The 25,316-nt window shown below is 39.3% G+C and overlaps 2 protein-coding genes across 2 annotated transcripts in view; one reads left to right on the top strand and one right to left on the bottom strand.

Annotated features, from left to right (window-relative positions):
- The window catches only part of LOC131920427 (UDP-glucuronosyltransferase 2B15-like), a 77,270-nt gene that overhangs the window by 46,837 nt on the left and 5,117 nt on the right, over positions 1–25,316 (bottom strand). Inside the window, exon 2 of the mRNA XM_059274759.1 lies at positions 22,586–22,672. Coding sequence (XP_059130742.1) covers positions 22,586–22,672 — 87 coding nt within the window. The remainder of the gene's footprint in view (positions 1–22,585; positions 22,673–25,316) is intronic.
- Positions 4,399–16,956, top strand: LOC131920302 (UDP-glucuronosyltransferase 2B31-like). The gene is made up of 6 exons (XM_059274618.1): positions 4,399–5,189; positions 7,433–7,581; positions 12,185–12,316; positions 14,437–14,524; positions 15,309–15,528; positions 16,571–16,956. Exons 1-6 carry the CDS (start codon positions 4,466–4,468, stop codon positions 16,848–16,850), a joined length of 1,593 nt encoding a protein of 530 aa, XP_059130601.1. The 5' UTR covers positions 4,399–4,465; the 3' UTR covers positions 16,851–16,956.

Raw genomic sequence — 25,316 nt, 5'->3', positions numbered from 1 at the left:
GTAGAAGCAACCTAGAAATCACTAAAATTGTTGATAAAAAATAGATAGTATGCAAATAAAAAAATCACTAAAAATTTAAAACCTATGGTCTAGAGATGCATGGTATTACTTTTAATGACAGTACACTAAGTAAACTAGCCAATGAGCAAGACAGAAATAAAATAAGAATACCTTATGTAAACTCTTTAGACTGGTCACAATAATAGAAACAGAAAGCAGGTGTTTGGTGGGCAAGGGAACAGGGAGGAAGAAAGAGTACTTTGAAGTTAATATCAACAAATCTTGCTTGTCAAGATGAAAATGTGCCAGAACTGTTTTAATGAATGTGAAGTTGTGTAACACAGAGAACTGTAACCTTACATTTGACTACAACTTACATCCTATATGTGGATGTGAATAGTTTTAAAGCATCTGGTATTCTAGTCATTTCTAATGCTGCTCAGTTTCTTCCTGTGGATGTTGGTGTCAGTTTCTATGCAGGTTATTTGGTGTTGCTGCTGTTTGTGATGAGCTGATTTTCCATTAACAGGAGATAGAAGACTTTGTCCAGTCTTCTGGAGAACATGGTGTTGTGGTGTTTTTCCTGGGATCCGTGGTGGGTACCCTAACAGAAGAAAGGGCCAATGTGATTGCCGCAGGCCTTGCCCAGATTCCACAGAAGGTGAGATACAGTGTCTCAGTGTTGTATCCTCACTAAGACTGTCATGTCCAATTCAGGTGTGATGGTAGAAACCTCCATCTTCAGTGAGAAACAGAAGCTGTCTTGATAGCTCTAGTTCATATCTGAAGTCACTTAAGACATCAAAATACAAGGGACAGCTGCCAAATAGTTTGTGGTGTTTTTGATTAATAACTTTGTTATTATCATTGTGTTCAGAAAGAAAAACACTTAACAAGTGTTTGTGAAGTTCATATTAGGAAAGTATTATAGGCACAAAAGTGCCTTCTTACTTCCTCCATTATCTTGGAGGATATTTAAGGACTCTCCACACACTACAGTGTAAATATACAGCATTTAAATTATAACCAGTAAGTGCACTGGCCCAGTAACAATAAGAAAGCAATCAAAATTTGCAGCTGTGGGACTGCAGAAGTGCCTCATCCTTGAAGAGCATGTGTTGCTCACCCAGAGGACCTGAACTTACTTCTGAGTCCCCAAGTTTGTCATCTCACAACTGCCCATAACTGCATCTCCATGGAATCCAATGCCCTCATTCAGCCTGTCATGACACCCATACACACTTTCCATCCATATGTATACACATACTGTCTTAGTTAGGGTTTCTATTGTGGTGAAGACACCTCTTGACCACAGCAATTCTTACAAAGGAAAACATTTAACTGGGGCTGGCTTACCACCTCAGAGGTTTAGTCTATTATCATCATGGCCAGTGGCATGCAGGTAGACATAGTGCTAGAAAAACAACAGAGTTCTTACATCTTTATTCACAGGCAGCAGAAGGAGACTGTGTGCCACACTGGGCATAGGTTGAACATATGAGCCCTCAAAGCCTGTCCCCACAGTGGCACATTTCCAACAACAAGGTCACACTTCCTCCAACAAGACCACACCTCCAATAGGACCAATACCTATAGGCAAGCATTGAAACACATGAGTCTATTGGGGCCATACCTATTCAAACTACCACACATACATACTCACACATGCATATATCCTGGCTTACACATAAATAATAATAAGTCATTATTTTAAAAATGGAACTTGTGCTATTCTTGTGTATTTGTTTATCTTCTATTATTATTATATTATTATTATTATTATTATTATTATTATTATTTAGATGCCTGTGTGCTTTCTAAGGATAGAGAAAGAATGGGCATGGATTAGGATGGAGGTGAAAGAGCTAATGGAGGGAAAATATAATCAGAACATATTAATGAAAAAAATATTTTCAATAAAAAGAAAATAGAAAAAGAAGAACATGTAAATTTTTTAAAATGGAGTTTGTATAATAGCATAATATTGCTTTTTGGTCTTGGCCAAATGTGACCACCTACATATTCCAATGGTATTATGCATGGAAATGTTTTCCTTGCTATTCAAAACAATAGGTAGGCTAGGATTTACCAACCCAGAGTCCACCTGGGAGACTGTGGCTTTTAATGCTGAAATAGAAGGTAACTCTGGGACTTGCTCTTGAAGTGATCATGGGCATAAAAAAAGGCATGTTACAGGGACCTAATCTAAAAAAATACTTATAATAAAAGTGACGATAAGGGAATTAACTCAAATATGCGGTGGTGGCGCATGCCTTTAATCCCAGCACTCGGGAGGCAGAGCCAGGCGGATCTCTGTGAGTTCGAGGCCAGCCTGGGCTACCAAGTGAGCTCCAGGAAAGGCGCAAAACTACACAGAGAAACCCTGTCTCGAAAAACCAAAAAAAAAAAAAAAAAAAAAAAAAAAGAAAATACAAGCTTACAGGAAATCTTTCAAAAAACGTCCCAATCAAAACCACACTGTTCCTAGTGCTAATCTATGGCATTTATTGAGTCTCATGATGCTTTCACTGAAGCTTTCTTAGGCTTGAAGCACTTAGGTAAATTAATTTGTTTTTGATGTTGGTGTCTTTAGGTATAAGGAGAATGCCATGAGAATGCTATGTCAGCTTAGTTACTCTTTCAAGAATAACTGTTTCACCTGCTGTTCCACTGCACATCAGAAGTCATCGGTCCACTGCCAGTTCAGCTGCCTTCAAAGAAAAAGGCACTGTGCCTTTTCTGGATTGTAAAGACCACTTCAGGGATGATGCCATTTTGTCCTGGCCTCAGAGGATGCCTGTTGCTAAAGCCACAACCACACTTGTTTTGGCAAGAATCGGTAGTCATTTGTTTCGTGTCCTGTCTGTCCATTTTGTCCTATTTGTCAGCAGTCAATTTGAGGATACTTTGTTGTCCAGTGGCTAACATTTGCCACAATGAAAGTTAACTCCATATGCAGTTTCTTCAATGCCCATATTTCTCTGAAGTAGATTGGTACTGCCAGGAGCCAACATGTCTCATAGACATAACAAAAAAGAAAAATTTTCTAAGTTATTAAAACATTTTAAATGCCATCCTCTTTAGATCTCTGAAGGGTTTGAAGATGACCTGTCTATCTAAAATATATCTGCTCGTTCTTGAAAACATACCTAATAAAACTATAAGTTCTATTGTAATGTCTAACTACTAACTTTCATTTCTTTTTATCTTAATAGTTGGTAATAATAACATTCAAGGATCTGCCTTCTCATTGGTTATAAACCCAACCACATGACCTCGTCACTGCCTATCTATACAGACCTCCAGGTCTCTATGGTTGGTATTGAGATTAAAGGCATGTGTCTCCATGCTGGTGGTGTCCTTGAACACACAGAGATCTGCCTGTCATGTAATCGGGGATTAAGGGTGTGTGCTACAACTGCCAGACTTCTGCTAAATGGCTTGTTATTAGCTCTGACCCCCCCCCCAGGCACTTTTATATATTAACATACAAATAAAATTACATTTCAGCACAAATAAAATATCACCATAAACACACACCTAAATAAGCCAATCAAAGGAGCCAAATAAACTGTAAGACTAAGGAAAAAAAAAACCAGATTTACTCATTGTAATCTCTTTAGTAAGAGAGGCAGAGAGAGCCTCCATCTTCAGGATTCTGACAAGATATGCACAGCTAAGCAGTCCAGGCATGAAGTGGTCCCTTGCTCTACATTACCTTAGCTCCTACAATCTTCAGAAATGTTAGTCCCCTCCAGCTTGGAAATTGCCCTTGAGGACTGATTCCTCCTGGGTGCCCCCAAGGCATCAGACAATTCTTCTCCCAGCAGAAGGTCACCAGGAAAATTCTAATTTCTTAGAGGAAGGCAAAAGTGTCTCATTAGAATATATTCACTCCTGCCAGGGTGACTAGTTACAAGAAAGCAGATAGCTGATTAGGTAGAGCTGGAACCAATAGAAAGGCTAAAAGAATGTGGCTTCTATGTAGGATAAAATCAGCTTTAAATTTAGTTGCAGTGTTTATAATTTTGAGGTTATACTCTGAACCTCTGAACCATTTATTTAAAATCAATCAATAGTATAGTAAAGGAATGCTGTTACCCACATTCATATGAAGACACACTGGACTGTGATATTTTAAAAGTGTGACTCAACAGTTATGTCTTTTCTGTAAGTTCTTTATCAAGGAAACTACATTAGAAGGAGAAAGACAAAGAAAGAGCAGGAGTTCTTTCTTTCCACTGTTCTCCAAGTACATTATACATTCAAGGTCACTGAGAATCAGGAGTCTTTTCACATGTTCACATCTGCCCCCTCATTTTTGCACTTGGCATCCAAAGGTTGTGACTATCCCATGTGTATTTGCTTTTGTGAGTACAAGTTATACTCTAACTAATTATTACTCTCCTATATCTGCAAGATCTGAGGGACTGCCATTTGAAAGGCAGCTCTGGATTTAACCAAGATGTCTGTAAAAATGACAGCAGCCCTGCTCCTGCTCCAGCTGAGTGGCTTCTTTGGATCTGGGAGTGGTGGGAAGGTACTGGTGTGGCCAATGGAATACAGCCATTGGCTCAACTTGAAGACAATCCTAGATGAGCTTGTGAAGAAGGGACATGGAGTGACCGTTCTGATACCCTCAGCTTCCCTCTCTTATGAGGTTGAGGACACATCTGCTATTGAGTTTGAGACATACCCTTCATCCTTTCCCATGGCTGATTTGGAGGAATTTTTCATGGAATCAATCAGGAAACGTGTTTATGAGCTGCCAAAGCAATCACTTTGGAGATACTTTTTAATGCTTCAAGAATTGGTTTGGGTAGATTCAGATTATTATGAAAGTCTTTGCAAAGATGTAGTTTTTAACAAGGAACTCATGACAAAACTACACAATTCAAGCTTTAACGTCATGGTAGCAGATCCCTTCATACCCTGCGGTGACCTGCTGGCTGAGCTTCTCAAGATACCACTTGTGTACAGTCTCCGCTTCTTTCCTGGCTACACATATGAAAAGTACAGTGGAGGACTCCCACTGCCTCCTTCCTATGTGCCTGTTGCTCCATCAGAATTGAGTGATCGAATGACATTCATGGAGCGGGTGCAAAATGTAATCTACATGCTGTCTTTTGACTTTTGGTTCCAAAATTTTAATGAGAAGACATGGAATCAGCTTTACAGTGAAGTATTAGGTAAGTGTGTGTTCAATTGGGATTGTTGCATTCCAAATTTGCTGTATCATTGAAGGTGAATTTGAAACAACAGTATTGACAGCAGAAAGATTTATCTCTCCTAAGTAAAATGGTGCAAAGTCGGTGTAATTATCTGCCAAATTCTAAGCATTGTAGAAAAACCTGTATCCCAATGTCAATTGCAAAGCCTTGGCTATGACTTGAATAGGACTCATCAGAAAAGCACACACCCACAAAACAAAACTTTAATAATGCCTCTAAGAAATAACATATCCACAAGCCATTTTAACTCATGGTTTAAAACAGTAGCTTTACCTGTGTGGTGACATCGTTATAGTCATCATCATCATGATTACTATACTGCTGCTATTACTTTTATTGTATTATGACTATGAACATGCATACTCGTGTCATAGGTGGGGCACTTGTGCTCTGTGTAACATATGTGAAGGTCAGGTTCAAATTTGATGAGTTTTTACCTCCACCTTTATGTGGTTTCTCAGGATCAATTCAGGTGTTCAGGCTTGTATGGGGACTGCACTCAAGTCATTAAGCTTGCATATTAAACACTTTGACCGTCTAATTCTTCCGCTGTATAGAGGCCCACAGAGGTTTCCTAGTAAGAGCTGAGCTTGCCTTACCCAGCAGGGCTGCATGAAGAGATGATTTGACCACATGCATGATTACCAGGTGATTGGAAGGGTCTGCACTTGGCTGTGCTGCGGGAGCTGTTTGGCATGCTTATAAAAAGCCCTTCGAAGAAACAAACAGGGATTGTGTATCCAGGCCCTCCTGAAGCTATGCTGTGTTTCCATTCTGTCTTCTGAAGCTATCCTGTGTTTCCGTTCTGTCTTCTGAAGCTATCCTGTGTTTCCGTTCTGTCTTCTGAAGCTATCCTGTATTTCCGTTCTGTCTTCTCTCCCCTCTATCTTTCTATCCAAAGATTTCTCATGCCTCTCTCCTCAAGAGTACCCTAAAGAAAAAGTGAGAGCGGCCCTCCCACATCACTAGCCCCTAAAACAGTAGCTTTAAACAAACTCAATGCCATCGTGATTCGCACATGTAGAATGAGGACTAACACATATTTCTAGATAGGTATCTACATAACATTGAGAACTTTCCCCTTGATAGACATTAGTTTTCTCATGTGTAGTTTGAAATATTTTCTCATTTCCCCTGCTAAATCTGCACAGCTGTGAATACGCTGTCTATGTAATCAGCACAGAAATCATGTATATTTAACACTTTGGACAATCTATATTTATTTATTAGTGGGGTTGAAATTTTGTTTAAAAAATGTATGACATTGAAGTGTACACATTGATTACTAGTTAAAGTGTTTTAAAATACATGTAATGACCAACATCTCTTTCCATATTTTAAAACTTGTTATCCTTATTATTTCCAAACAAACTTACACAGAACTATTATTACACAGTCAGTTGTGAATCAAGAGCAGTAGGAAGACAAGTAACTCAGGCATAATTGAAGTTTCTCTTTGAAGTCAGCCAGGGCTATATAGTGAGACCCTGTCTCAAAATGAAGTGCAGAAGCAAGTATCCCCACAAATGTTTACACTGGGTGTGGTAGCACACGCATATACTCCGCATATACTCCCAGCAGATGAGATATGGAGAAGAGGATCAGGAATTCAAGGTCAACTATGGCTACATAATGACATAGGAATCATTCTTGGTTCCCATCAGAATATCTCAAAACAAAACAAAATTCTCAGTTCCCTTAGAAGAGCACACATCAGGGTTGCAGCAGCTAACCAGAGCAAGCTTGATGAAGAATAGCAGTGAAGAGTGTTTCCCTGACTATGACAAACAAGATTCATAGATAATGAAACTGAATATACTTAAATAGCATATCTAAATATTTGGTAATCATGAATTTCCAAGGTATTTTACAGATGTGGTATCTTCTACATCACTTGCCACTTGCACAGTGACTTCATATATCTCTAAGCATAAGGATGAGTAACATAGATAGTGTAAACTTGCGTTTAACATTACACACACAGTTTTAGATAGATAGATAGAAGATAGATAGATAGATAGATAGATAGATAGATAGATAGATGGATGGATGGATGCAAATATGTTTCATATTCCAGCCACATGCTTGTAAATGGCTCTGACTACATTATCAAAAGTGTTTCAGGAGACTTCCTGACATATTCATTTTTACCTGACTCTTATATCATGGGTTATACCTTCCCTGTTCTGATCCCTCTTCAGGAAGACCCACAACACTCACCGAGTTGATGGGGAAGGCAGATATATGGCTCATTCGAACCTACTGGGATTTGGAATTTCCTCACCCTCTCTTACCAAATTTTGATTATGTTGGAGGACTCCACTGCAGACCTGCCAAGCCTCTGCCTAAGGTAAATATAGTGCCGTTTGTTTGCTTCTGTTTGCCTTGCATTTTCAGCAAGAGTGATTATATTTTATTACTTCAGAATGGTTGTCAAACTCAGAGAGTCACAGGAATTTAGATAAAGAAAGCTGCCTATAGAAACACCTGTATCTATTCCATCACAAGATGTGAATTTCAAACAAGCAGTGGTGGCACACGCCTTTTATGCCAGCACTTGGGAGGCAGAGTTGTGTGGATCTATGTGAGTTCAAGGCCAATCTGGTCTACAGACTGAGTTCCAGGACAGGTAGGAATGTTATACAGAGAAACACTGTCTCATAAAATAAAATTTTAAAAAATGTGAATTAAATGTGGATTAAATTAATTCAGTAAGATTCTGTTATAAAAATCATTTTCTTATATTTGAGTGTAACAAACACACAAATACTAAATGCAGAGAGAGGTCCAAAAGCCAAGTCCTATACAAAGTGATTTGAGAGTAGATAGATGGAGTATGAACAAAGAAAATCTCATTTTGAAGAGTCACAGTGACTCTGTTTGCTTTCTTGATCAAACAAACAAGTGAAAACATACATATAAGCATACATTTGCCCAAACTGACACAGTAACATCAATGTAAATGGAGGTGGAGCTTTCCTTTTCTCTGGCTGCTCAGTCCCATATAATCACACAAAGCTTATATTAATTTCAGAACATTTGGTCTATAATTCAGGCTTATTACTAACTATCTCATACAACTGAAATTACCCCATTTCTATTAATCTACATTTTGCCATGTGGTATTGTGGCTTTACCTGTTCTCTAGCATCTTGCTTCTTCTGGGGCTGGCTTGTCTCTCTCTGACACTGCCCTTCTCTTCTCTGTATTTTCAGTTTGGCTGTTCCACCTGGCTTTATTCTGCTTTGCTATAGGCCATAGCATCTTCTTTATTAACCAATGAGAGAAATGCATATTCATAGCTGACAGAAGGATTATCCCACAGCATTTGCCCCTTTCTGTCTAGTAAAATGGAAGATTTTTGACTTTAATGTAGTAAACTTACATAAAAAAAACACAGGTATCAACAAGAATTACAGTTACAATATCCAGTCCATTAATATTTGACAAAATTAGAGAAAATATTTTATTATTTATCTCGTCTTAGTGAGTTTAAAGTTTTATATCTTACTTACCTTTTTATCATGAATAAGAAAACCTATAATTATCTAGTTCTCAATTCCATCAAAGACTGAGAATGAAATAATATTACCTGAGTAAGCAAAAAGTGCAGGCAAGTTACTTCCAAAAATGTGACAAATGACAGAATCAACTGGCTGCCTGGAAAGTCACCCAAAGTTTCTCTGTCATTTTGGGGCATCCATCTTTGGGACATAGGCCTAGCATATCTGACAGACGTTCCTGTGAAGCAGGGAAATTTGAAGGACTGTCGTACCTTGTCTTGGCAAAGCTCGGCAGTCACCTTTCTTGTGTCCTGCTGGTAGAGTTTGGAAAGAACAGTCAGCTATTGAAGGAAAGACAGTTTTTATGTCCACATGTCTAGCTTTTTGCCATAAAGAAAACAAGCTCCATACAGAGTTTCTTCAATGCCCACCAACTTTATGGAGTACATTGGTGCTTCCAGGAGCAGATGTGTCTCAGTGTCATGAAAAGTCTAATTTATTAAAACATTTTCAATGCCATGTGCTCAAAAACTCTTTGAGCAGCTATTAGATGACATAAGGCACTGTTTCAAACCTGCATTAATACTACATTTCCCAGAAAGCCTTTCAGGTATGCTAGCAAACTTTCCAGTTCCCTTTACAGGGTTTCACTTTTGCAACAGGAGATTTTTCTTTCCTAAGCTTCCTTAGAATGCCTGTGCCACCATTAACAGGTATGCCTCTCTAATTAGAACTTTACCTGCCCCAGTTGCCAAGCTTTGTGTCTATTTTTCCTCATACTCAGTTTGTGGCTTATTGCCAGAGTCAAATCCCTTAGGGCTTAACTCCAGGTCAATGAAGCAAACTGAAAGCATTTGTTTCAGAAATTCCTTTCTCTGATAGAAAAAAAAAAGAGCTTCTCTCCTAGATATCTCCCCATTATACTCTTTGATAGATTTTTTGCTCTGATTCTTCCCCAGGATTTTGCATTCATAGCCACATAGTTAGGCTTATCTTATCCTTTACCCTAAACTTTTCTTTTCTATAGTCCTAACCCAATATTTCTCTTTTCTACCTTCCTTAATTTTTATAGATAGACGAGAGAAAGAGAGACAGAGAGACAAAAACACAGAGAGAGAATATAGAGAGACAAATCTAATGCTGCATCCTTGAGATATTTCACTGCATAACCTATACACCCATGAATAAAATACCGTTGCCTTCATTTTTCATTTCCTTATCAGCATGCGTACATTGCTTCACCCCCACACCTTTCACCAAGTCTAGGGTTATTTTTTTCTTTTTTATCTTTTCCTTGTCTCTGTTCAGGTGTCATCTGTGGAGGACCAGCACCTATTATTATTTACCCCAGGGACTCTTGAGTAATGGGAGATAAGAGACTTAGTTTGAAATAGAGGGGAGAGAAACAGAGAAAACACAAGATAGATGCAAGTGGGCCTGGATCCTCATCCAAATGGGCCCCGAACGTTATTCCAAAGGTCTACTTATAACAATGCCAAGGGGTAGAGTAAAGAACTCCCCCTTGCTAGTTACAGTCAAGTGTAGGCCCTTACAAACACCTGATACTCAGGCCCATGGTCCAATCAACCTCTTATGCAGTCCTGCTGGGTGCATCAACCAGGAAACCTAGTGGGCTACAACTGTTAAATGAAACAAACATTCATAAAGGTAATTTTGGGAATTTGGGTATAGTTTTCTAGACTACTTCCCAATGATTGGAGGGTGCTGCTAATCTTTGAGGGACCCTGAGAAAAATTAGAATTATGGTCAAATCCTGACTGGAGTCTTTTGTGACAGCAGCTTTCAAGCTGTTCTGGATGTAGAACTCAGAGGAAGCTGCAACAGAGGTGTTCTGAAATGTTGGATCATCTGGGACATCCATTCCCATCAGAGATTTCTCAGGGGATCTTCTTCAATCAAACCATGTTAACTTGGAATAAATGCATAGCCTCTCAATTCCTGTGGAATCAAAATCATAACCTCTCCTCAAAAGAATTTTTGATTTCCATTTAACAAATATATTTTTGACTCCATTTTAAAGTTAAGACATTCCTAAAGTATCTTGGTGGGTTTATTTCAATATTCCCTCTTTCAGTGACAGGTCTCTTAGCAGCTGTCCTTTGTCAGTAATCAAATAATTCAAATTTAACACAGCAACATACAGGATCCAGACTTCTTATGTATTTCCAATCTTTGTGTGGCTTTTTTTATATTACTTCTACTGTTTCATTATTTATTTATTTGTTTTGGTGAAGGTCTATACTCATTCTTTATTAACCAATAAAAGGAATACATATTCACAGCACACAGAAGAATTATTCCCCCGCCCATAAATGAACAGCATATATTAAATTTTTTTTCAATGAAACTAATATCTGTTACAAAGAACATGAATGAAAAGACAATGGACATTCTTAACAAGATTAGAAATAGATTTATGATCCATGAATTCCACTCCTGAGTATGTATATAAAAGAACTAAATGAAGGACCTCTATGAGATAGTAATACAAGGATTATCATGGCAACACTATTTCTGAAGGGAGGAGTACAGGTAAGTTGAATAAAAGTGGCCCCCATAGGCTCATATACTTGAATGTTTGGTTCCCAGTTGGTGAACTGTTTAGGAAGCATTAGAAGGGGTGATTTAATTGGAGAAAATGTGTCACAGGAGGTAGGCTTTAAGGTGTCAATAACCCAACCATGTCTGGTCTCTTTCTATGTGTCTGCAACTTATGGTTCAGGTAGAGTTCTGGAATACTATTCCAGTGCCATGCCTGCCTGCCTGCGAGGTGTGCTCGCCACCATGATGTTCATAGACTAACCCTCTGAAACTTTAAGCAGACCCCAACTAATTGATTTTTTTATATTGCCTTAATCATGGAGTCTCCTCACAACATTAGAACAGAAACTAAGAAAGGTAGAAGCAACCTAGATATCACTAAAATTGTTGATAAAAATTAGATAGTACACAATACAAAAAAATCACTAAAACTTTAAAATCTATGATCTAGAGATGCATGGTATTACTTTTAATGACAGTACACTAAGTAAACTAGCCAATGAACAAGACAGAAATAAAATAAGTATACCTTATATAAACTCTGTAGACTGGTCACAATAATAGAAACAGAAAGCAGATGTTCGGTGACCAAGAGACCGAGGAGGAAGAAAGAGAACTTTGAATTTAATATCAACAAATCTTGCTTTACAAGAAGAAAATGTTCCAGAACTGTTTTAATGAATGTGAAGATGTGTAACACAGAGAACTGTAACCTTATAGCTGAGTACAACTGTACATCTTATATGTGGATGTGAATAGTTTTAAAGCATCCAGTATTCTAGTCATTTCTAATGCTGCTCAGTTTCTTCCTGTGGATGTTGGTATCAGTTTTTATGCAGGATATTTGGAGTTGCTGCTGTTTGTGATGAGCTGATATTCCATTAACAGGAAATAGAAGACTTTGTCCAGTCATCTGGAGAACATGGTGTTGTGGTGTTTTCCCTGGGATCTATGGTGGGTACCCTAACAGAAGAAAGGGCCAATATGATTGCAGCAGGCCTTGCCCAGATTCCACAGAAGGTGAGATAGTGTCTCAGTGTTGCATCCTTACTTAGACTGTCATATCCAGTTCAGGTGTGATGGTAGAAACCTCCATCTTTAGTGAGAAACCGAAGCTGTCTTGATAGCTCTAGTTCATATCTGAAGTCACTTAAGACATCAAAATACAAAGGACAGCTGCCAAATAGTGTGTGGTGTTTTTGATTAATAACTTTGTTATTATCATTGTGTTCAGAAAGAAAAACACTTAACAAGTGTTTGTGAAGTTCATATTAGGAAAGTATTATAGGCACAAAAGTGCCTTCTTACTTCCTCCATTATCTTGGAGGATATTTAAGGACTCTCCACACACTACAGTGTAAATATACAGCATTTAAATTATAACCAGTAAGTGCACTGGCCCAGTAACAATAAGAAAGCAATCAAAATTTGCAGTTGTGGGACTGCAGAAGTGCCTCATCCTTGAAGAGCATGTGTTGCTCACCCAGAGGACCTGAACTTACTTCTGAGACCCCACATTTGTCATCTCACAACTGCCCATAACTGCATCTCCATGGGATCCAATGCCCTCATCCAGCCTGTCATGACACCCATACACACTTTCCATCCATATGTATACACATACTGTCTTAGTTAGGGTTTCTATTGCTGTGAAGACACCTCATGACCATGGAAATTCTTACAAAGGAAAACATTTAACTGGGGCTGGCTTACCATTTCAGAGGTTTAGTCTATTATCATCATGGCCAGTGGCATGCAGGTAGACATGGTGCCAGAAAAACAACAGAGTTCTTACATCTTTATTCACAGGCAGCAGAAGGAGATGACTGTGTGACACACTGGGCATAGGTTGAGCATATGAGCCCTCAAAGCCTGCCCCCACAGTGGCACATTTCCACCAACAAGGTCACACTACCTTCAACAAGATCCCACATCCAAATAGTGCCACTCCCTATAGGCCAAGCTTTGAAACACGTGAGTCCATAGGTTCCTACCTATTCAAACTACCACATACTCACACATGCAGACATAATGGCTCACACATTAAAAATAATAAATCATTATTTTAAAAGTAGAAATTTTCCATCTTGTGTATTTGTTTATCTTTTATCTTATTTTTTATTATTATTATTTAGAGGCCTGTTTGTGCTCTAAGGAGAGAGAAAAAATGGGTTTGGATTTGGATGAAAGGAGAGGATCTAGGGGAGGGGAAAATATAATCAGAACATATTGTGTAAAAAAAAAGTTTCTTTTCAATAACAAGGAAATAGAAAAAGAAGAAAATGTAAATTTTTTAAAATGGAGTTTGTATAATAGTATAATATTTTTTGTGGTCTTGGCCAAATTTGACTACTTACATATTAAAATGGGATTGTGCATGGAAATGTTTTTCTTGATACTCAAAACAATAGGTAGGCTAGGATTTACCAACCCAGAGTCCACCTGGTAGACTGTGGCTTTTAATGCTGAAATAGAAGGTAACTCTGGGACTTGCTCTTGAAGTGACCCTGTGCAAAGACAATGACATTTTACAGGGACCGAATCTAACAAAATAACTATGATAAAATTTATAATAAGGGAATTAACTCAAATATCATTGAAAAAATATTTATATTGAATTTGGAAAGTAAAAATTGCTATAAATATTTATTGGAAAAATCAAGGTGTATATTAGTAATATTTGTGGATTGTTGAACAGGAATTACAATCACACATTTTTTTTTCACTGTGCATTGGTATTTGGCCTGCATGTATGTTTGTGTGAGGGTGTCTGATCCCATGGACCTGGACTTACATATAGGCAGTAGTGAGCTCTCATGTGGGTGATGAGCCATCTCTTTAGCCTTGACACATTTCTTAAACCCTGGTTGATATTACTGGACCTAACTTTGTCTAAGTTGCTGTTGGTTAAATGTTAACGTGACATGCTGACACTTGGATAAGCATGAGAATAAATGCAGGAGAGTGAAGAGTATTGCATCCTTGCCGTAGTAGTTCTTCACGGTTACCACCATCCAGTCTCAACTCCTGTCTCTTTGAGACTGGGCATTTGTCTCCATTGATTCTTAATCTATCCAAAATTCTAACAAGAGTAACTTGCATTTGACCAAAGTAATAAGAGGCTAGCTTCCTCTTAACAGGTTCTTTGGCGATTCAAAGGCAAGAAACCAGACACCTTGGGCTCCAACACTCGGCTGTATGAATGGATCCCCCAGAATGACCTTCTTGGTAAGCATGAGATGATCCCTAAGACATGAGGAATGACTGCTCAGGAAAATGAATGTCAATGCTAAGGTACTTAGGACAGCTGTGATCTACTTCTGGAGAAAATGGGTAAACAATTGATGTGAATATTCTGTACAGTAACATTGGAGATGGGAGAATCCATTTTTAACTCCACTGTAATTATCTTTCAGATACACTTAAGACACTTCTTCATGTTTGTGTTCACCTCCTATTTCTATACCTTTACATACACCCTTTCCCCTACAGCAGGTCAATTTCAAATGCCAGTGAGAATGATGTTCTTTCATTAATGACTCTTCAGTTACTAGCTCCCCCAAAACTCCACACCATGAGGCAGTCCTGTATTTGGGGAAGCATTGCTTGTCCTAATTCTCATTCCATCAGTATGGTCAACCAACCCCCTACTACACAGAGGCAACCTACCATGAGAAGTGGCTTCACTTTTCCTTTAAGAGAACACACTCTTCTGAACCACAGCCTGTGCTTACACAAGCTGTTTGCTGCACTTGGGAGGAGCTCTGCCCTTTTTGTCCATTGCACAAAATCATTCTGTTTCCACACTGCACCTCCTCTATGTGGCCTTCACTTAATCTCTGTGGACTTGCACTGTTCCTTGCTCTAAGACATGGGAGGAATTCAGTGCCGTCTCATGGTTATGATAATGTTATCTAGAGAATATATACACTTTATGTGCCTCTTTTCCTGCCTCTCATTTTCTATCTCAGACTTATGATTAATTCTTGCCCTTAATTTCTCCCCTTTCTAGGTCATCCTAAAACCAGAGCTTTTATAACTCATGGTGGCACCAATGGTATCTATGAGGCGATCTACCACGGGATCCCTGTGGTTGGCATTCCTTTGTTTGGAAACCAATTTGATAATGTTGTTCACATGAAGACCAAAGGAGCAGGTGTTAGACTAGACTTTCTCACAATGTCCAGTGCAGATTTGGCTGATGCAGTGAAGACAGTGACAAATGACCCTTCGTAAGTACAGTGATTTTGTTCAAGTTGGTACTGGTCCAGATAGGTTCTCTCCAAGGTCACAGTAGAATTCATTTGATCTTTAGTGTAGTTACAAGTTTTCCTGTGTCTCACCTGTCTCGCAGCTTCTTGGGCAAGTAAACACACAGATTATATTACTTACAAACTGTATAATCTATGGCAGGACTCTTGCTAGCTAGCTCTTATATCTTAACCCATTTCAATTAATTTATGTTGTGCCACACGTTCTGTGGTTTACCAGTCTGCTGGCATGTTGTTCCTTGGGTGGCAGGCTGGAGTCTCTCTCTCCTCTCTTTTCTTCTTCCTGTCTATCTGGTTGTATTTCATGCCTGCCTCTAACTGCCTGGCCTTAAGCCAATAGAGTTTTAATTATCAACCAATATGGGAAAAACAAATATTCAAAGCACACAGAAAGACATTTGCTAGCACATTAGTCTAAGTCTGTAAACATCAATAACACTATAAAACCAATATAAGCACTGTGGAATGAGCTTTTACTGTCAATCAAGACTGTAAACTATCCCTACAGATGTACTGTATGAGAGGTTAGTTTAGAATAATTTGATGATGGAAATAGTTTCTAAGCAAGATATCTATGAGCTGCATCCCAGCCCTCAAGTCATCTTGTGCAAAGTATGTCCCATTCATACCAGTTCCCAATTTTTATTCAATAGTGTTTTTATTGAGATTATAAAGAATTATGACACTGTTTTTTCTCAAGAGCATCAATGTGATCATGCTCAATGTCTATGAATCACCTCACTGACAGTGCTAGAAAAGGATTATGAACATTTGCTCTGCTGGAAAGATTTACTTCCCAAAATGATTTGCCATCTCAGTTTTGGAAAGAATTTCTCAGAAAATACAAGCTTCAGGAAATCTTTCAAAAAGGTCCCAATCAAAAGCACACTGTACTTAGTGCTAATCTATGGCATTTATTGAGTCTCATGATGTTTTCCCTGAACCTGTCTTAGGCTTGAAGCATTTAGGTAAATTAATTTGTTTTCCATGTTGCTATCTTTAGCTATAAGGAGAATGCCATGAGGCTATCAAGAATCCACCATGATCAACCAGTGAAGCCCCTGGACAGAGCCGTCTTCTGGATTGAGTATGTCATGCGCAACAAAGGAGCCAAGCACCTTCGTGTGGCAGCACATGACCTCACCTGGTTCCAGTACCACTCTCTGGATGTGCTTGCATTCCTGCTGGCCTGTGTGGTGACTGTGATGCTCATCATCATGAAGTGTTGCCTCTTTTGTTGCCGGAAGTTTGCTAAAGCTGGAAAGAAGAAGAAAAGGGAGTAGCTGATGTGGGGAGGACGGACACACAGACCTCCTCAGTGCATTCCAGCAAGGCCAGCTTTCCATCTTATCCCTCAGTCACAACTGACCTGGACACTGTCACTCTTATTTCAGCCTTTTGATGTAGACATGAGTGGTCAAACATTCCTTTTCCTCTCACTTATAAAGCAAACATGCAAAAGAAAAACACAATTCTTTAAGTCCCAAAGTTATATTCCATTCTGTAATGTCTCGCACAGACTCATAATTTGTTATGTTTAATTTGTTTAATTTCTTCATTTAGAATTTACTTTGATTCAAGAAAGTATTGAATTGATCCCTCATGATCACATTCCTACTTCCCACTGGATATCACTCAGTATGTCCAAATCACAACTTCCTGTCCTCTAATTTTTAATAACCCAGTAAGTCCAATTAGTTCTGCCTATAGATGCATGTGTGCATTCATGGGGAGACATTGCTGGATCATGGCCAATGTACCAGTGTCCACCCAACCCCCATCATAATGTTTATCCCCTCCTGGAATCTATGACTGCCAAAAGCTCTTTATTTATGGGTAGAGTGTTAAGAGATCCTCCCTATTTACTATGGAATTTTGGCTACCTGATCTTACGCAAGTCCTGTGCAGCTGACAGGTTCTTTGTGTATATGAATGAAAAAGCCATGGCATATCCAGAAGAAAGTGTTTCATGTCACTTCTCATCATCGGGATCTTATATTCTTTCCCCGTTCTTCTGCAGTATTCCCTGAGCCTGGGCATGGACTTCATCCTTCTCAGCCCTTTGAGCAGCTGTAAGTTTCTGAATTGAATGGTGTCCACTACAACAAAAGCTTCTCTGACAACAGCTGAAAACAAGCCAGATCTATGGCTATGGCTGTTACCATAAGCATTTAGAAGGTAATTTGCCAACATGACCACTTAGCAAAATAGCAATAGTAGGATGTAAGCTAGGATTTTCTGGACCTTTAATCAGGTTTATAGTGTCAGGTTCCTCCCAGTAGAGTGTGGTTCAAATCCAGTTAGAAAATATTTAGTGATCCATCTTTTTAGCTCCAGTTGCTAACTTGACAAAGCCTAGAGTCATCTGTGAGAAAATTCTGGCCTATAGGCAAGTCTGTGAGAGTGGATTTTGATTCTTCTTTTTCTTGGTCTTTTATTATTATTATTATTATTATTATTATTATTATTATTATTAAGATATTTTCTATTCATTTTATATACCAACCACAGATCCCCCTCTCCTACCTCCTCCCAACCCCCAGCCTTCCCCCGCAACCCATACCCTGGAATTTGAGTCTGGATTTACTGGACTAAACTTGTGGTCCTACCCACAGCAGATTGAGATGACCTGATACAGGAAGGACCACCCCTGTGGTCCTCTGTGGGAGACCACAGAGGATTCCTAGTGAGATCTGAGCTTGCTTTACACAGTAGGGCTGCATTAGGGGATGGCTGGTCCATGTGCATGGTCACCAGATATCTGGAATGTTCAACACTTGCCTGTGCTGGGGGGAGGTCTTTTGTTCCACCCCCTGGCATTCCTTTTAAGAGCCCTTTAGTAAAGACAGAAGCTCTAGTGGGTTCAGACCCAGGCCTTCCCGAGGATATCCTGTTTTTTTCTTACTATCTCTCTCTTCTCTATACTTCTATCTACAAAGCCCTCATTTCTCCCTGCTCAAGAGTATACCCTGGGATAATAAGAGGGAGCTGGTCTCCCTCGGTCCTCTCCATAGCAGGTTGAACCTTCTATATCATGATGGTCCTGGATTGAATAAGGAAACTTAAGGATGAATCTGGGAGCCACACAACTCCAGCTTTATTTTGAAGTCATATCAGTTACTGTTCTGATATAGCCATGAGTCATCATACCACCATCTGATTTCATTTCTGTTCTGGTTCATAAGAATCCAGGAATCTTAAACATCAGGAATAAAATAGGCAATGGCACTCGAGTCACAGCATTTTCAAAAGTTGTAACACTCATTTCTACTTTCAGTAACAGCTCTATATTAGGTTCATCCTGGACAGAGACCATGTCTTCTTCATGTATCCCCACTTCAAAGCACAATAGGACACTCCGTGAATGGTTTTGAATCTAGTTCTATAATTTGGGTATATACTTTAAGTTTCTCATGGGTAGGATAAAATTCTAAATGTAAAAAAAGACTATTCTAACCTGAGATCATAGCTGATTCAGATATAACTTGATAGTGCTATTCAAGAAATGGGAAGAATGTTTCAAGGCATAGTGTGATTTCTGTTTGCAGTTGACATGAGTTTATTATGAAAACCCAGGGTATTCTATTTTTTGACCCAGAACATCAGACAGAGATTATCTGTATGATGTAAAAGAGTTCCTATAATTAGTTTTGAATTTCTAATAGCAAAGAGTAAAAACAAGAGTTATCACTTTATAGACAGCAGAGTTAACTACAAGAAGCCAAGTCTCCAGATAAGAGCAAGACAAAAGAAAACTGTATCTTGCACATGATGTGGCTCCATATGTTATAGATGAAAAATGCTTTATGCAGTGCAGAATCACAAAAATATCTATGCCATTGACACCCTAAACCCTGCAATAAAATATCCACACATTCTGAAATGGACTCCTGTAATGGTAAGCATTGAACATACAAGAGGTCTTCTGTTCAAGTGTAAGCTCAACCAGGTGAAATTAACACATTTTGCTGTGGGTTGGTCTCTCTGTATGCTTTAAATATGTGTTGCTACCATTGGATAATAAAGTAGCTGCTCCATACTATGGCAAGAAAGATTATAGCCAGGCGAGAAATCCAAGAAAGATGCAAGGAGAAAAAAAGGCAGAGTTAGGGATACCCTGAGAGCCACCAGTGGAACAGGAAATAATGGAACACAGGTAAAGCCACAAGACATGTGGTGATACATAGATTAATAGAAATGGGTAAATTTAAGATGAAAACACTAGCTAGCAAGAAGCCTGAGCCATAGACCAGCTTGTAATTAATATTAAGACTCTGAGTGATTATTTTATGAGCTGCTGCAGGCCAGGCAGGACACAGGAAAACTTCCAGCTACACGATTTTATCAACAAGAAGGAAATCCTGAATGAGAAGCACATGCACTGAAACTAGAAACCATCTTACTACCAACGCAGAGCTGAGCCCTTCAACCATAAACGGTTAAAGGTCAGAGTTCAGAAGCAGCAGAAACCCTAGTTAGTGAAGATAAAGTGAGCCCTGGGACAACTGTCACTCCTGTAAACTATACAGTGTATACTTCACAAAAATGTAGCTCGAGTTCTAGTTGGTCTTAATAATAAAAAGCCTGAAGTCAAATATCAGGGTAAATGCTGAAAGGTCAGAGAGGTAAAGGAGCCAGACACTAGACAGACTTCTTACCTCTACCAAATCCTCAAACCGAATGGTTGAGCTCCTGTCTCCTCTTGCATTGTATTAATGTCTCTTTCCCCCTAGTGCTGGGATAAAAGGTGTGAGCTTCCACCACCTGGCTCCGTTTCTCTTTTAGACTGGATAAATCTTGTGTATCCCAGGGTGGCCTTGAACTCCTGATCTTTCTATTTCCTCTTCCCAAGTGCTGGGATTAAAAGTGTGTGCTACCACTGCCTGGCCTCTATGGTTAACTAGTGGCTAGCTCCACACTCTGATCTCCAGGCAAGCTTTATTTGTTAGAGCATATACACAATAGCACCACAAAAAAAGGTTGGGAAATGAATTATGATCAGGTTACCCAAGGAAGCATCAGTCATGGACAAGGACAGAAAGGAACAATAACTGCAATAGTGCAGAGTGTCCAACAAAAGGGGGTGAGAAAGCTGGTCAATCACAAGCCCTTGCTCCTTCTGAACTCAGGAGAGAATGTGACCCCTGTGTCCTAACCCCAGGGAAGCACAACCAAGCTGATGCTAGAAATACATGAAATAAGGAAGAGATCTGAAGATGGCCAAGAGAGTTCCATGGATTGGAAAACAGATTATGCCAATGTGCCTAGATTACAGGATTGAGCTATAAAGGCAACACTGGCCAAAAGAAAACTTTGCTTGCAAGGATTAAAAGAACACTGACTGTTCACAGGGAGAAAATTATAGGAATCCAATACTTGGAATTCAAAACAATCCTGAACAGAAACCAAAGTTCAACTTAGATGAGATCAAGTAGGTTCAGGGTGATGTGGCCATTCCAAGGTTCACTTTAAACACCCTCCTTCTGCCCTGGTTAGCACTTAATTCCAGTTTCTGCATATCTAGAATTTAAAGGCGTATTACGCCATTAATTTCCATACTGTAGTTTTTAATTTGTAGAAACATCTTTATAAGGTATTCTAATTCCTCTACAAGCCTACTTGCTTGGAATCACATTTTAGGTCCCTATTTTTAAATCTTATTTATTTATACACGCTGCATGAGTGTTTTCTCAGTGTGTATGTGTGTGTACCACATGTATGCTTGATGCATTCAGAAGCTAGAAGATGGATTAGGAAACTGAGACTGGATTATAGATGTCTGTGAGCCGTGTGGGTGCTGGGAATCTAACTGGGTCCTCTGAAACAGCAACCAGAGCTCTTAACTGCTGAGCCAACACTTCAGCACCAGGGCTTGAAGTGAAACATATATTTGTTTATCACTTTCTTTTTATTTCCTTCTATTCTTTTATTTGTTTTTCTTTCTGATTGTTGACTTTTATACTTGAGACAGACTCTTACTATGTATCTCTGGGTGTCCTCAAACCCTCTATGTAGGCCAGGATAGCCTTGAACTCACAGAGATCTACCTACATATGCCTCCTCAGTGCTGGGATTAAAGGTATGTACCATCTTGCCTGGCTAATTTAAACTTCTTATTTTTAATTATTTTACGTACCCAGGTGGTGGTGGCACACTGTTTTAATCTTAGCACTCTGGAGGCAGATACAAGGGGATCTCTATGAGTTCAAGATCAGCTTGGTCTATAGTTTTTTCTCCTAAACCAAATAAGAAAAAAAAGATCCTTTAACCTGGGCACATTGGCATAATGCTTCCACATCCATGGAACTCTCTTGGCCAGCTTCAGCTCTCTTCTTTATTTCATGTATTTCTAGCATCAGCTTGGTTGTGTTTCCCTGGGGTTAAGACACGGGGGGTCACATTCTCTCCTGGGTTCAGAAGGAGCAAGAGCTTGTGATTGACCAGCTTCTCATCTCTCCTTTTGTTGGACACTCTGCGCTATTGCAGTTACTCTTCCTGTCTGTCCTTGTCCATGACTGATGCTTCCCTCCCTGTGTAACCTGATCATAATTCATTTCCCAACCTTTTTTTGTGGTGATATTTTGTTTATGCTCTAACAGCTAAAGCTTGCCGGGAGATCAGAGTGCAGAGCTAGCCACTAGTTAACCATAGAGGCCAGGCAGGGGTGGCACACACATTTAATCCCAGCACTTGGGAGGAGAAAGCAGGAAGATCAGGAGTTCAAGGCCACCCTGGCCTACACGATATTTATCCAGTCTAAAAGAGAAACAGAGCCAGGTGGTGGAAGCTCATACCTTTAATCCCAGCACTAGGGAGATGGAGACATTAATACAAGGCATTAGGAGACAGGAGCTCAGCCATTCGGTTTGAGGATTCAGTAGAGGTAAGAAGTCTCTCTAGTGTCTGGCTTCTTTACTTCTCTGACCTTTCAGCATTTACCCCAATATCTGACTTCAGGATTTTATTATTAACACCAATTAGAATTCATGCTACACTTTTTGTAACACATACAGTATACTTTACATGTATGACAGGTGTCCCAGGGCTCACTTCCTCTTCTTGCTGCTTCTGAACTCTGAGCTTTGAATTGTTTATGGTTGAAGGTCTCAGCGGGGCATTGGTAGTAAGATGGTTTCCAATTTCAGTGCACATGATTCTCATTCAGGATTTCCTTCTTATTGTTAATAAAATCGTGTTGGTTTCACTTGGGGCTCACCATTACAGGAGTCCATTTCAGAATGTGTGGATATTCTATTGAAGTAATCAGATGGGGTAGATCTTTTTGTGATCCTGCACTGCACAAAGCAGTTTTCATCTATAACACATGGAGCCACATCATGTGCTAGATACAGTTTTCTTTTGTCTTTTATCTGGAGACTTGTCTTCTTGTGGTTAACTCTGCTATCTTCTTTATAAAGCTTACGTGTCTTTACTTGTGAGATGTCAACCAATGAAAAAGCTTCCTATAACCCTTAGAATATGTGTAAAAGTATAAAGAGAGAATAGACTCTACAAATTATCTGCTGAACTTCCTTCACATGTGTGTCTTGACATACAACCTCACAGTCAGTGCACAAATAAATAATAATGATAACAATGATGATGATTATGATGATGATAAATACCACTGAGGTAGAACTGTTTTAAAAGCTGAGATAAAATAGCTATATACTTGCTTAGAGAAACCCACAAAGCATTGTTTGGTGAGTATGTGCCATTCTGAAGTATCCTGTACAAGTTATAGACAAGGCCTTCCAATTTGACACTGGGATATAGGCTTTTCTACAATGCTTTCAATTTGGCAGATAATTTCACAGACTTTTCACCATATTACTTAGGAGAGATAAATCTTTCTGCTGTCAATCCTGTTGTTTCAAGTTCGCCTTCAATGACACAGCAAATTGAAAGAGAAATTGAGAGAGCAACAATCAGAATTGAATGGGGAACTTCCCTAATACTTAACTGTAAAGTTGAATCCATCTCTTCTTGTTAAATGTTTGGAGCCAAAAGTCAAAACAACGCACATAGGTTACATTTTGCACTCTCTCTATAAAAGTCATTCTATCACTTAATTCTGATGGAGCAGTAGGTATGTAGGAAGGAGGCAGTGGGAATCCTTCACTGTACTTTTCATATGTAGATCCAGGAAAGAAGTAGAGACTATACACAAGTGGTATTTTGAGAATCTCAGCCAGCAGGTCACCACAGGGACAGGAAGGATCTGCTACCATGACATCAAAGCTTGAATTTTGTAGTTTTGTCATGAGTTCCTTGTTAAAAACTACATCTTTGTAGATAGTCTCACAATATTCTGAATGCTTCCAAAGCAATTCTTGCAACATTAAAAAGTATCTCCGAAATGATTGCTTTAGCATCTCATAAATGTATCTACTGATTGATTCCAGGACATGTTCTTCTATACTAGCCATGGAAAAGGATGAAGGGTACATCTCAAACTCAATAGCAGATGTGTCATCAACCTCATAAGAAGGGGAAGCTGAGGGTATCAGAACAGTCACTTCATGTCCCTTCTTCACAAGCTCATCTAGGATTGTCTTTAAGTTGATCCAATGGCTGAATTCCATTGACCACACCAGCACCTTCCCACCACTCCCAGATCCAAAGAAGCCACTCAGCTGGAGCAGGAGCAGGGCTGCTGTGATTTTCACAGACATCTTGGTTAAGTTCAGAGCTGCCTTTCAAATGGCAATCACTCAGTTCTTGCAGATATAGACAGAGTAATAATCAACTAGTTAAAGTATAACTTATACCCACCAAAGTCAATATACATGGGATAGTCACAGCTTCTGGATGCCATGTGTAATTCCAGGAGGCAGATGTGAACATGTGAAATGACTCCTGATTCTTAGTGACCTTAAATGGGTAATTTATCTTTGGTATGTTAGATATTTTTTCTTTTATTCTCCCATATATTACATCCCAACAGCAGTTTCCCCTTCCTCCACTCCTCCTAGTCCTCCCCCCAACCTCTCCTCTCCCCCAGATACACTCCTCCTCTATTTTCCTTTAAAAGAAAAAGGAGGCCTCTCAGGGATATCCACTGAACATGACCTACTAAGTTATAAGACAAGGCACAAACCCTCATATTAAGGCTCAACTAGGCAACCCAGTAGTAGGAAAAAGGTCCCAAGAATAAGCAAAAGAGTTAGAGATACCTCCCATTCCCACTGTTGGGAGTCCCACAAGAATATCAAGCTACATAACCATAAGGTATATGGAGAGGACCTAGCTCAGACACATACAGGGTCATGAGAGAGATCCCACACCTGACACTGCCTGGATGGCCAGGAACTAGAGTCAGGGCAGCCTAGAGACCCAGGAGAGAACCAAACATGAGTGGCAAGAAAAAAAACTCCACAAAATTATTCCTAATGATATTCTGTTATATTTATAGATCAGTGCCTAGCCTAAGTGTCATCAGACAGGGCATCATCCAGCAACTGATGGGAGCAGATGCAGAGACACTAGGTGGAGCCAGGGAATCCCACAGGGGAGGGAGAGAAGGATTGTAGGAGCGAGGGGTAGAGGACACCACAAGAACATGGCCCACAGAATCAACTAAGCAGGGTTCATAGGGGCTCACATAGTGTGAAGTAGTATGCTAGAAATTTTAAAATAGTTTTAGAACAGTAAAAATTATATATATTGATATAAGGCCTGAAATAAAGGCAACACTGCTGAAGCAGAGTTTTTTCTATTACAGTTCAGTGACTTTTTCCCATATGAAT

The sequence above is a fragment of the Peromyscus eremicus genome, chromosome 10, assembly GCF_949786415.1.
Source record: "Peromyscus eremicus chromosome 10, PerEre_H2_v1, whole genome shotgun sequence".
Classification (NCBI taxonomy): domain Eukaryota; kingdom Metazoa; phylum Chordata; class Mammalia; order Rodentia; family Cricetidae; genus Peromyscus; species Peromyscus eremicus.
The sequence above is the reverse complement of the archived record's forward strand: the minus strand, read 5'-3'. Positions and strand labels throughout refer to the sequence as shown.